Source organism: Podarcis melisellensis, assembly GCF_964234715.1.
Source record: "Podarcis melisellensis genome assembly, chromosome: 9".
Taxonomy (NCBI): Eukaryota; Metazoa; Chordata; class Lepidosauria; order Squamata; family Lacertidae; genus Podarcis; species Podarcis melisellensis.
The window spans coordinates 57,431,514-57,444,946 of record NC_138541.1 but is presented as its reverse complement, the minus strand read 5'-3'; the positions used below and the strand labels follow the sequence as shown (position 1 = coordinate 57,444,946).

The following is a 13,433-nucleotide window of genomic DNA, read 5'->3' as shown; positions in this document are numbered from 1 at the left end:
CTGAAGGCAGCCCTGTTTAGGGAAGTATTTAATGCTTAATGCTGTATTGTGTTTTTAATATTCGGTTGGAAGCCGCCCAGAGTGGCTGGGGAAACCCAGCCAGATGGGCAGGGTATAAATAATAAATTATTATTATTACTACCTGAGGAACTATCTGGTCCAGGGGTGCCAACTTGAACAAAATATTGGAGGAGCCCAAGTAAGACCTACCCCACATAATCAATCACAAGATGCCTATCAACTTTGAGGGGGCTTCTATAGCCTGGTCTCCTGCACCCCCTGCCTGACCACTGCATTTGACCAGAGATTCTGCTGTAGGACATCTGCCCATCAACTTTCATCATGGCATTTTGTGTAGCAGCTCCTATCTTATGGAATTGCCTCCCTTTGAACACTGCACGCCTATCTTCTGTACTAAGTTACAGACAGTTGTTGCAAACTTTCCCATTTACTCAAGCTTTCCCTGCAATGCAAACAGCCCTATGTTTGGGGTTTTTGATGTGCTATATAGTTTGTATGCATATATATGTGTGTGTTGAATTTTATACTGTTTCAATATATTTCTCATTGCCCTCCACTTAATTAATGGTATATAATATTGTAAATATGTAAATAAAATGAACAGAATAATAATCGGCATTTAAAGGCTGAAAATGAGATTGAGAAAAATATAATTAGTTAAAAATTGATATTTTGAGATATATTTTTCTATTTCCTCAGTATACAAATATTAGGATTTTATATCAAGAAACCATACATTTAGGCTATAATCACACATCACCATACTCAGCTGACTTACTTCTGAGTAGACATGTATTGAATTCAATTGGCTTCTTTCTCTAGGAGTCCTGAAATTTATTGTACAAAGAAGGTTGCAGCCTAAGTACTCAGAATGGGGAAAAATTCAAATGAAGCAATTTAATCCTTTCCTGCAGCTAGTGAGAAGAGGGTCTTATTAAGACAGAGAGCTCTAATTCAGTTTTCATTTCCCCTCTACTAAAGTGTTTTTGTGTGTCCATTATTCTTTATCAAAGGTAACATTCTTGGTTGGACAAGTTGGTGGGAGTTTGCAAGTATGCATTTTTTACATAAGGAAGATGTAAAGATGCAAACAGTTGCCTAAAGCTGTTAAAATTATATCATATGACTATGCTGTAATGAGACATTTCCATTCTTAATCCGTTTTCAGAAGTCCAAAATTAATGCTTCACATACGTAATCATTTCAAGACTTAATATGACGTGAAAAGAGCATTCATTATTTTCAACCTGAAAATCACCAGAAGGAAAGGGTGATAAGAGGGATTAATAATTTATTTGCAACCTTAGTATATCTCACTAGGAATTACTGGGTTGTATTCAACAGGGATCGTAGGGCCTCCATTAGCAGAGCAGGGAGAGGAGCAATTTTCAGTGGCGTCCCCTCCCACCTGCAGCCCCCTAAATTTACTCTGGAGGGTCCCCCAACCATCTGGAGCAGATTTAGGGAGGTGATGGTCTGCAGCAGAAAGGGTGAATCACCAAAAGTTTCTTCCCTCCCTGGTCCACTAATGGAAACCTTTTTGTCAGCTGAGTAACAGCACCAGATACAGCCCACCATTAGGTAGGATGGACATGTTTCAGCCAGTCCTCGGAATATTTAAGTCCTCTGGACTTCAGTGGCAGAGGGTGACAATGCAGTCGCCTGTATGTCTACTCAGAAGAATGGAAAGGTAAATGTGCAGAGGATTGCAACTTTAGGCATGTATTTAACTGTCCCATTAAAAGAGTAAGTCTGAAAAGTGCTTGACTGAGGCTAGATCATCTAACCCCTTCTTGTAAAAACCAGCAATGGTTTTCAGGGGTTAATTCAAGTTGGATATCACCAGGGCTTAATGGTGCTAGGGCTAAAATCCAGAACAGGTTGAACAGGAAGAAAGCAGGAAATCTCCTTTGAGAATTTGTTTTCTTCACCATCCAGGAGCACTTCAAACACAACAAAATTCCTACATGTAAGAAAAATCTTGCAGACAAGTATGCACTACTCTTTTTTACTTTAAATCTCAAATTGCATAGTGGAGTAGAGGCACAGCTACAAACCCAAAAGTCCACAGTTCAATTTTTGCCTTTGCTAGGACCCAACTAGATATTCTTTAGGCAAGTTACCAACGCTTGGCTCTGCTCCCCGTATCCACTGTTACATAATAATGCTAGTCTACCTTAGAGGATTATAAGAATTACCGAGATCAGTTGCAGTGCTTAATAATAATAATAATAATAATAATAATAATAATAATAATAATAATAATAATAATGTCATGGCTGTGAGAAGCATGTTTTTACAATATTGAAATTGATCATTAAAAACAAGACTGATGAACCACATCAGAACCTGATATAAAAAGGAAATATTTCTGACAAGGCCAGTTTTTAAATGAAATGATGAACAGCAGTCAATTTCAGATAGCATCTTCCAAAGGGAGCATCATTTAAGCTCTCCATTGTCTGTCCCACTCCCAGCATTCCCATATGCAGTGGCCCCGCCCCCTTTTGACCTGACCTGACCTTTCAGGTATCAAGCGTGAAGGACTGCGAGGAGATTCTCAGAGAGTTCCACTGAACATGTTTAGAATAATTTCTGCAATCTGGAGTCTCAGTTGCACAGTTCCTGATCTTGGGAAGAATTCTAGTGAATATGGTTAGGATTCTCCCTATGACATGAGGGCTTTTGGAGCAAAGCCTGGGAGTTCACCTCAATACTCTTACACCATTTGAGTCCCCACACATTATTTTGATGAGCTGAGTAGCGCTAACTACATACCCCAAAAGTGCTTGAAAAGAATATTTAATACAACATGTGGTGAAGATCTTTCCAGAGACCTTTAGAGTGTTCCCCTTTGAGGTTTTTTGGGGGTACGATCTAGCCTGCAGGCTTCCAGTAATGTCAATTTTTATTTTTATTTCTTGCTTTTGTTGCAAAGATATCAAAGGCTGACCTCTAGATCAAAAGGAGCTCTCATTTTAGGCATTAATCTCTGGGATGTTGTTATGGACTCTGACTGTTGAGCATACATAGACAAAAATATGGCGCGTGCTTTGGGATAATTTGAAAGTGGAGACAGACAGAGGTTGTAGACTAGGAGCAAAGCCGTTTCACTTACCTCAAATACCTTTGTTAAATTGTCAAAGAGGGCTTGACCAGCACTGACTTTGTGCTTGACTCCTCGAACGGTGCCATTTTTGCTGAGGATGTTGACTCTTTTGGTGCCAAATCCTCTCTCTTTGGCAGCTCTCACGAAAATGAGCATGTCATCGCCCACCTTCTCGTTCTCATCCCACTCCAACCCAAGGTTTCCGTTGTGCGGCCCGTCCGATTCACTCAGCCTGCTGTTTGGGTCTGTTTCCGAGTTGCTGGTGCACTCGGAATCCAGTGAGTCAGAGGTCTCCCCGTCGGCGTACACCTCCTTGAGCACTCTCCCGCTGTGAGAAGAAGCCACCCGGAATCGGACTTTCCTCGGCTGCCTCTCGCCCTTGCTGTCGCTCTTAAACATTGTCCCATCCGCCGAAATCAGCCGCTTACATCTTACTGGTCTAGGTTGTCATCGCATTTGCCAGATTCTCACACTTAAAACAATATCAAAGTTGTTTTCCACTGACGGCGCCACCGCTCATATGAAGCGAACATCGAAAGGAAAGTGGAGTCCGAAGAAGCGACAGAGCTGTTCAGCAATTAATAATGGATGCAAGACTGTGCTATGGTTACCTTTAAACTAAAACCTGTAAAATGAGAGGAACAATTAAATATTCACGATCCATTGTGTGTTTTCCTCAGTGTCAGAAAGGGGGTGGTGGTAAGACAAAGAGTCCAAGGCTGAAAGAAAGAAACAGCTTAAGATATATCTAAGACATATATGTTAGTTTTCACGGCATAATAGAGACATAAGGTGAAGAAAAGAAGAAATGTAGAAACCTTCCTGAGCTCCTGTTTCCTGACAGCTGCTGGCAGGTCCCCCAGTTGCTGCTTAGAGCTATCTTCAAGCTGGCATCCTCAAATGACATTTTGTGGAGCAATCTTAGGCCAGTTACCTGTTACACCTTCCGAGCCGGGTCTTCTTGAAGTTGCTCAAATGGCCGCTTGCTGTCTGTGGTGAGCTGGCTCATCACAAACTGAGGCAGCTGTGTTGCTAACAGGTCCTCAGGCAACATGCTCTAGAGCTGACGAGGGGAACTTCTGGCTTTTCGGATGTTGTTGGGTTCCAATTCCCATCAGTCCCAGCCAGCTTGGCCAACGGCCAGAGATGTTGGATGCTGGAATCCAATGGCATTCTGAGGACCAAATGTTCCCATCGCACCCACCCAGTGGCAGCTATTATCATCTGGTAAACTGACTCACTATGAGGTTGGGGTAGTTTTGACCCCATCTCATGTATGTCATTTCACCTCTCTCACCTCCTTGAAAACACTCAGCTGCACTTTCCTGGGGGAACGGCCTTTGCCTTGTCCTTGTGCAATGGTGTATATGCATATTTACTCACAAGGAAGTCCCATTGGATTCATTCCCTACCACCACCACCGTTCTCCCTCCCCATTCCTTTTTTCTCATTCCATCCATCCCTCTCTCTGGGTCTCCCCCAACCCCACGCCAATTTTTGAGTGAAAGCAGGCATTTGTCTAATGTTGCCTCTGCGACTCTATAACACAAGCCACATACAGTACATCAATATAACATGTTGCTTCGTTTGTGATGAACTGGATTTGCTGCTTGCCGAAAATAAAGGGCATTTGGAGATACACCAGGGGAGTGCTGGGAGAAGCTAAAATAGTTTCAAGAAGACTAGCAAAAAATCTCTGTAATAAAATGTTTAAAATATATAGCACCTACTCTTCTATATATTTTAAACATTTTATTATAGAGATTTTTTGTTAGTCTTCTTGAAATTATTTCCTTGAAATTATATAAAAAGTCTTCTTGAAACAAAAAAAAAAATTATATAGCACCTACTCTTCTAGGGACGCGGGTGGCGCTGTGGGTTAAACCACAGAGCCTAGGACTTGCCGATCAGAAGGTCGGCGGTTCGAATCCCCGCGACGGGGTGAGTTCCCATTGTTTGGTCCCTGCTCCTGCCAACCTAGGAGTTCAAAAGCACATCAAAGTGCAAGTAGATAAATAGGTACTGCTCTGGCGGGAAGGTAAACGGCATTTCTGTGTGCTGCTCTGGTTCGCCAGAAGCGGCTTAGTCATGCTGGCCACATGACCCAGAAGCTGTACGCCAGCTCCCTCGGCCACTAAAGCGAGATGTGCGCCGCAACCCCAGAGTCGGTCACAACTGGACCTTTGCCTACTCTTCTGCTCTTCAGCTTCTTATATCTCAAGGCTAGAACTGTACCATCAAAGTAAAAAACGGTCTCAATCACTCAAATCATGCAACCTTTTTAGCAGCGTCATGTATGAATCCAGTCTTAGAAGACATTTGTTTTCTCGTGTGTTGATAGCTTCTCAGAGTTAAAAGCATTTGTACCCATCTGTACCCATTTGTAGAATGCCAGTTTCACATCTATGAAAAACTGACCTTCTTGGCAGACCTTTTGATGCACGCTGCAGACATGTTCTCAGACAGAGGTGAGTTTAGCTTTGGATGCAGTATTGTGATAATTGTTACTCAGGAGTTAGAACTGTTGAAGTTTAATCATACTTGGGGTGTCTTCTTCCTGGTGACCGCACTAAATCCCATAATTACCGGGCTAAAAAGGTAACAAGTAACCTGTGGGAGGAAAAATCACCAAGCTCACAATGAGAAACTTTGCAGCTCATAATTCTCGAATGTCCTGATCCATTTCAATTTTCATCACTAAAAGGGGATGAAGGCCCAAGTAATTCAGGCAAAGTCAGGACCTTGGACAAGGATCCAAGTGTTGATTCACCTCAGTAAGTTCGGGATCACAACTGATAGTCCTGCTGAGGCAGAAGGAGGAAATTGCTTTGGAAGCTCCCTGAAGCAACAGCCAGAAGCAATATAATCTGGTCTAGTAGGTCAGGTTTAGAGTCCTGCTCTCCAAAATAAATAGAAAATTCTTGGAAGTAATAAATAGGCTTAGGGGTAGAATAAGAATATATGGCAGTAAATACTAAGGAATAGAAAATTAATAAAGGAGAAGAGGTTAGTAAATGAAAGGAGTCAATATTAGTAGAAATATGAATTTGGAGAACTGCTATACAGGTGATATAATGAAATTCAGTTAGAGGGGACTCAAGGAAGTCAGTTATCAATGTAATGAGAATTAGGTATTTGAAGAAATAATTTTGTGTGTGTTTAGTTTATTGTGATGTAATGTGTTTTTCTTTGCTGTGTGTTTCGTTAGGTCATTTTTGTGATAAATGTGGAAAATCAATACAAAAAATGGGGGGGGGGGATAGAGTCCTGCTTTCCAAAGGCAGCATCTAGCTAGTTACAGGCCCAGTATTTTTATATGTGCAGTCATTGCTTTCTTGATTTCAAGTTGCACTCTTCAGAGTCCTTATTCTGCTGCTTGACCTCACCTCTCTTCTTCCAGTCCTGCTCCCACAGTCTTCCTTGGACCGACTTCCTCCTGCTCTCTTTTCTGCCTATTCTGTGCTCCTCCTGTGCACAGCCCATGGTCCAAGACCCTCTGGAGCAGGCATGATGCCGATGGTTCTCTTGGAGCTCCTTGACTTCAGAAGCCCTGGAGAAGCGAAGGAGGCTTTGAGGCCTTAGGTCATGGGGAACCTTTATCAACCCAAGGACCACATTCCCTTCAGGGCCATCTTCCACAGATGGACATTTTTTACAGGGTACTATATTCTACACAGGGGGACGGGGTGGCGCTGTGGATTAAACCACAGAGCCTAGGACTTGCTGATCAGAAGGTCAGTGGTTCGAATCCCCGCGATGGGGTGAGCTCCCGTTGCTCAGTCCCTGCTCCTGCCAACCTAGCAGTTCGAAAGCAAGTGCAAGTAGATAAATAGGTACCGCTCCGGCAGGAAGGTAAACGGCGTTTCCGTGCGCTGCTCTGGTTCGCCAGAAGCGGCTTAGTCATGCTGGCCACATGACCCGGAAGCTCCCTCAGCCAATAAAGCAAGATGAGCGGCGCAACCCCAGAGTCGTTCATGACTGGACCTAATGGTCAGGGGTCCCTTTACCTTTACCTTATATTCTACGTACACGTACGTCTCTATATCTAGATAAGCAAGAGGCATTATCAGAGTTCAGGAACACATTCCAGCCTGGCAAAAATCATTTGGGCTGTGAAGGAGTACCAGACAGGGGGGGTGGCCTGGGGACAGTTCCAAGAACCAGGTGGGGAGGCCTGGAAGGCCACATTTGGCGCCGGGGCTTAGGTTGATCACTCTCACCCAATGGCATAGTGTGGGGAGGGCCACAGGGCCACAAAATTGTTAGGGACGCAAAATTTCAACATCCAGTGCTGCCTCAGTACAGCTGCATGCTTCTGTCACTGGGCTCCGTTGAAAACAGTTTCTCCTTGTGAACCAGGAAGTGATCTCTCCAGGGGCGAACAAAGGCTAACTGACACCCAGGGCGGGGCAAACCGCCGGTTGCGCATGCGTGGCACCGCTATGTACAACGCATGCACAGCATCACTACGTAGGGTGCATGTGTGGTGCCACTATGTACGATGTAGGTATGATGCATGCGCCGTATGTAGCGACACCGCACAAATGCCGTACATAGAAGTTTGCCACCAATGCCGCTCAAGCACCATACAGATGGTGGCAGGATCCTCTACTCATGGCTGCCTTCATGTCAACCCCCCCCCCCACATGGCACCCAGGGCCCCCCCCCTTGCGACACCACTGGATCTCTCCAGACAATGGAATGAGTCTTCTTTTTTTAGCTCTACAGCTGCAATCTCCCAGGTGACGCAGACCCCATTAAGCAGTTGAACGTGCATGCATACTCCATATATTTCCCTTCTTCCCATCCCACTCCCTTCCATGCAGCCCCGGGCTCTGGCAACCCACGCTACGCCACTGCTCTCTCTGCAAGTTTATTGACAACTAGAGTTCAGTGAGTTTCTCAAAGCTCTCCTCAGATTAACAGGGAGATTTTTGTTTCTTAAAAAAAATGAAAAGAGCTTGAGTATTTTTCTAAAGAAGAAGAAGAGTTTGGATTTGATATCCCGCTTTATCACTACCCGAAGGAGTCTCAAAGTGGCTAACATTCTCCTTTCCCTTCCTCCCCCACAACAAACACTCTGTGAGGTGAGTGGGGCTGAGAGACTTCAAAGAAGTGTGACTGGCCCAAGGTCACCCAGCAGCTGCATGTGGAGGAGCGGAGACACGAACCCGGTTCACCAGATTACGAGTCCACCGCTCTTAACCACTACACCACACTGGGTCACCCTTTCTCAACAGCAGTTACAGCACTGATGTCTGCATTATATTACAATAAGCAACTGGATTGCCTCACAGGAACTTTCCCCACTCTGTAGAAATTATTCTCATTTATTTGACCGACAGCGCAATCCTACACACAGGTGTAGCTCCCAGTGAGTCCAATGGGAATTACTCTCTGGTAAAATGGTGCAGGATTGAAGCCGTAGTTTGCTCCTTGTCTGTCGCCGATCTCAGTTTTTTTTTTGTGCGGCCCTTTGCACCTTTAGAGTTCATACCAGGGGTGCCAACTTGAATAAAATATTGGGAGCGCAGGTAAGCCCCACCTTACATTATTGATCACATGACATGGCACATGAACACCATTTGAATGACAATGCCCACCTCAGCCCCTAGGAGTTGGCTCCTATGGTTCATACACATGACCCCATCAGCATATAACATCTCTGCTCAGAGATCTGCACTTACTGCTGTTTGCTACTGGCCCAAGTTCAAAGTGTTATGATTACTCTATAAAGCCCTTAACACTAGACATAGAAGGAACTTCCGCAGTCCCACTTAACAGAGATCAGAGTAAGGTGCGCAGATTTGGGGAATTCTTTGCTTCAATAACCAGAACACAGTGATGATTAATGGCACTTCATAACTTTAGCATCTAGCTGTCAGAAATGTTTTCTTCTCCAAAAAAATAAATTGATTTATGTCCCTATCAGCTGCTATTTACACAAAAGAAATGAGCTAAAAATAATAAATGACAAGAGAGTCTTCTTCTTCTTTGGCGATCACTCGTAACCAAGAGTATATTATATTTCACAGTATGAAGGAAAGTAAAACCTTATACCTAAAACTTCATTCAAACGAGATATAAATTGTCTTACTGTCTCTGATCACAAAATTGCTGTGTTTCTGCATAAACTGAATGCTGATAGACTTCTTGGCTTTATGTTACAGAAAAGCAAGGAAGAGGATTATATGGATTGCTTGAGAAATCATGGTTCATACACATTGTGTAAAGATTTCATAACATAATGACACCCATTTGTGCCTGAGTACAAAGAAGAACCAAAGTTGTGGCCCCAGTCCAGACATTTCAGATATCTTTCAGGCAGGCTGAAAGCACACTGAAATGAATTTTCCGACTATTTTCACAGTAACTAACACATTGCTAAGCAATCCGTACTCTGAGAAAAATGGAAAAACAGATCACATAGGCAGTGCCTACTCAAGTACACACAAAAGCCCTGGTTCAGACTAAACAATGTATGCCAAGATACTCCCATCTGCTGTCATGTACTCACTTCTCCTATGTGTGAACCTGTCCTATGCTTATCTGAAATATATACCATGGAGCCCACCAGATGACCTTGGGGCAATCACTGTCTCTCAGCCTAACCCACCTCACAGGGTTGTTGTGAAGATAAAATGGAGAGGAAGAGAGGTGCCAACTCCTGGGGGTGAGCCCTTTTGGGGGCCCATTCCTATGTTTTTGGGAGGGGGGTGGGGTCCCCATGTCCAAAAAAATTGGGGTGGAAGGGACCGAACCCCAGCTAGAGTCAAGAAGATGTTTTCACAGAAATCCCAACGGTGGAAGAATGGCAGATGAAGATGTTGGACTTTTTGGAGCTAGCCGAGATGACTGGAAGAATCCACGACCAGAAAGAAGAGGAATATCAAGAAGATTGGAAGAAATTTAAGGACTATTTGAATAAATATTGTAATATAAATAATTAGGTCACTTGAAAGCACCAAATAGGCCTAGGATTAAATTAGGATTTAATTGTAAGTAAATTGGATTAAGAACAGTAAGAAAAGAGTATAAGATAATTAATTGCTGGAAATAATTTTAGTTAAAGAATGGTATTGGAGAGCTGTTACATGCCGATACAATGAAATTCAGAAGGGAGGGATCTGAGGAAGTCAATTAACAATGTAAGAGAAATTGGGTTTTCAAGGTATATATGTTTAAGATTTGTTTTTTGTTTTTCTTTCTTAGTACTGTATTGTGTGTTCTTTTGTGTGTTTTCTTTTCCTTTTTTATGTTATATTTGTTATAATTGTGGAAAAATTAATTTTTAAAAAATTGGGGGGGAAAAGATGTTCAGAAATTCAACTTTTGGAGAGTTCAGACCAAACTAGACATTGCCACTCTGCAAAGCCCATGTGTTTCTGCAAAGCACAGTAGTTTTGAAAAGGCACCCCCAAAATCCCCTGTAAATGGGGACAGACATTAGATAATAAGGGCAATAGGGATGTGGGGTTTATTTGTGTGAAAGGCCAGCTTTGCAGGAGAACTGAAGAAACTTAGGAATAAGAGTTCAGATAAGGACTACACATGGAGTGAGAATGGCATTAAATGTTTACTGCCTCTACTAAAGAAATCCAAACCGCTTTTTCACAGCATTGTTAAAATGCTCTTCACAAGAGCCTAGCTGCTAAGAGAAGTGTGACATAAAAGTTAAAAGTGACACAGAGCTGCTAAAAGAACTTGCTTTAGATTTAGGATGGAAAGGGGAATTTGTACAGTGGAACTGAGACCGTGATAAAATGAAAGAGGGTTTTGAAGAAGTTTGTGTCTTTTTTTTATTATGTTCTCACATTTGATAGACTTTATGCCCAGCACCAAAAATTAGAAGGAAAAAAAATCTTTATTGCATGTCGCAGAACAATCATCTCTCTTCTATATCCCAGTTTACATACAGTGTTTTTAAATCTGTTTGAGAGCTAGGGCCAATTTATAGACAGCTTTATGAAATGGTCAAGGTCTTTTGTATGTGTGTCTCTGTGTTTTGCTTCCACCTGATTGTGGAACAAGCATATGACTGAAAGCACCTTCAGCTGATACGCCAGCTGCGACCACACACCTAAGTGGCAAAAGCTTGGCCACAGTCCTTTGTGCTCTGGTCATCTCCCATTCAGACTATTGCAATGAGCTGCCTTTAAAAATGATCTAGAAAACCGCAGTTGTTTCAACAGACCTGCGAGACTATTAACTGGGGTTGTGTGTTTGGGGCCTATTAATCCAGGACATTACCAGTTGAACTGGGCTCCCATCCATTTCTGGGACCACGCTGACCAGGGCTATTGTGGAGGCACAAGGTTGGAGAAGACTAGTACAGAAACGGACCACACCCTGCATGGTGAAGCTGCAGATAGCTTATAGCTACAGCATGATGCCTTGGCCGTGCAGAGGTGGTGTCTGGGTGTCTGGCAATCACATCAGTGCAGAAGGCAGCACTCCCTAAGGAGCATGCATTGTGATACAGTGGTACCTCTGAATAGTCACACCTCTGGTTGCGTATAATAATAATAATAATAATAATAATAATAATAATAATAATAATTTATTTATTCATACCCCGCCCATCTGGCTGGGTTTCCCCAGCCACTCTGGGCGGCTTCCAACAGAACACTAAAATACAATAACCTATTAAACATTAAAAGCCAGTGTGGTGTAGTGGTTAAGAGCGGTAGTCTCGTAATCTGGGGAACCAGGTTCGCGTCTCCGCTCCTCCACATGCAGCTGCTGGGTGACCTTGGGCCAGTCACACTTCTTTGAAGTCTCTCAGACCCACTCAACTCACAGAGTGTTTATTGTGGGGGAGGAAGGGAAAGGAGAATGTGAGCCGCTTTGAGACTTCTGAAGGAGAGTGAAAGGCAGGATATCAAATCCAAACTCTTCTTCTTCTAAACAGGGCTGCCTTCAGATGTCTTCTAAAAGTCTGGCAGTTGTTCTTCTCTTTGACATCTGGTGGGAGAGAGTTCCAACAGGGCAGGTGCCACTACCAAGAAGGCCCTCTGCCTGGTTCCCTGTAACTTGCCTTCTCGCAGTGAGGGAACCACCAGAAGGCCCTTGGCACTGGATCTCAGTGTCCTTCAGGATGTGAACGCAGCAAACCCAGAAGTATTTTTACGGGTTTCGCCCCGCTCTCATGCGCAGAAATGTTCTACCATGTCATGCGCATGCGCAGAAGTGGCACCTCCTTGCAAATTCCTTGGGATCTGACTGGAGCTCTGGAACGGATCCCGTGCACAACCGGAGGTACCACTGTAATGGGGTATTATCTAATTGCTAGTACAATGCAATGTTAGTGTGTGCGGTTGCACATGAGTTGCTGTTTTTGATGTTCATCCCTTTCCTCCCACCTCTCCAGAAGTTGACTCTCTCAGTGGAGGCGTGGGGACTGAAGGGAGAGATATACCTTGACTCTAGTACACGCGCATATAACAGCTTGCCCTAGGAAAACCAGAATGATAGGTGAACCCGAGCTGGCATCACCCAACACCAGCTTCTGATTCTATTCCCTCCTTTATGAAAGTGATCGTTTTCCCGTTTGTGTGTTGATATTGAATGAACCCGGCACTCACAATAACAAGATATTCTGCACGTCCTCTCAGATTTCACATTTTAGATGGCTGCTCTTTAACTACATCATCTGCTTTGTACTGTGGCTTTTTCTTTTTCTTCTTCTTCTTCTTCTTCACCTCCTTGCTTCCTGTAAACTGTATGAGACCGTAATATTATTTTGGCTGTAATGTTGTCCAGGCCACATCCAGCCATGCAACAGAGATGTAATGAATTGTTTATGTTTTCTCTAGCAGCTGCCATCCATTAGAAAGGAACAGCAGCTGCTAATCTGCAGTCTTTTGATCTCATCCTGCCTTCTTTTTGCATCCTGAGTGCTTTATTGTTGTTGAAATGTTTGTCCACTGCGGGGTACTCACGCAGGTACGTACAAGGGGGCTCTTTCAGAACCTACATTGAATATGTGAAGGTTGGGCAAACCTAAGCATTTAAAGCAGCATCACAGAATCATAGAGTTGGAAGAGACCCCGCAGTCCTCTATTGCAATCCCCTGCAAATGCAGGAATCACAACTAAAGCATCCATGAGAGATGGCCATCCCTGGAAGCAAGAAGAAATTCCGACGAAAGAAGAGCGGCAGACAAAATTAATGGACTACGCAGAATTAGATAAAATGACAGGAAGGATTCGAAACCTGCGGAACCAGAGATTCACAGAAGATTGGAAAAAATATATGAACTGTTTGAAGAGCAACTGTAATCAACAAATTACGCTAGTAGGAC

The 13,433-nt window shown here is 43.4% G+C and overlaps 2 protein-coding genes across 2 annotated transcripts in view; both read right to left on the bottom strand.

The window, feature by feature from the left end:
• Positions 1-4,215, bottom strand: part of GRXCR1 (glutaredoxin and cysteine rich domain containing 1) — a 48,483-nt gene extending 44,268 nt beyond the window's left edge. Inside the window, exons 1-2 of the mRNA XM_081924610.1 lie at positions 4,065-4,215; positions 3,140-3,755 (exon numbers count right to left, since the gene is read on the bottom strand). Of these exons, the coding sequence (XP_081780736.1) occupies positions 3,140-3,529 (390 nt within the window). The 5' untranslated portion in view covers positions 3,530-3,755; positions 4,065-4,215. The remainder of the gene's footprint in view (positions 1-3,139; positions 3,756-4,064) is intronic.
• The window catches only part of SHISA3 (shisa family member 3), a gene marked incomplete at its 5' end in the record, with an annotated part of 208,680 nt that overhangs the window by 22,849 nt on the left and 172,398 nt on the right, over positions 1-13,433 (bottom strand). The window lies entirely within an intron of this gene.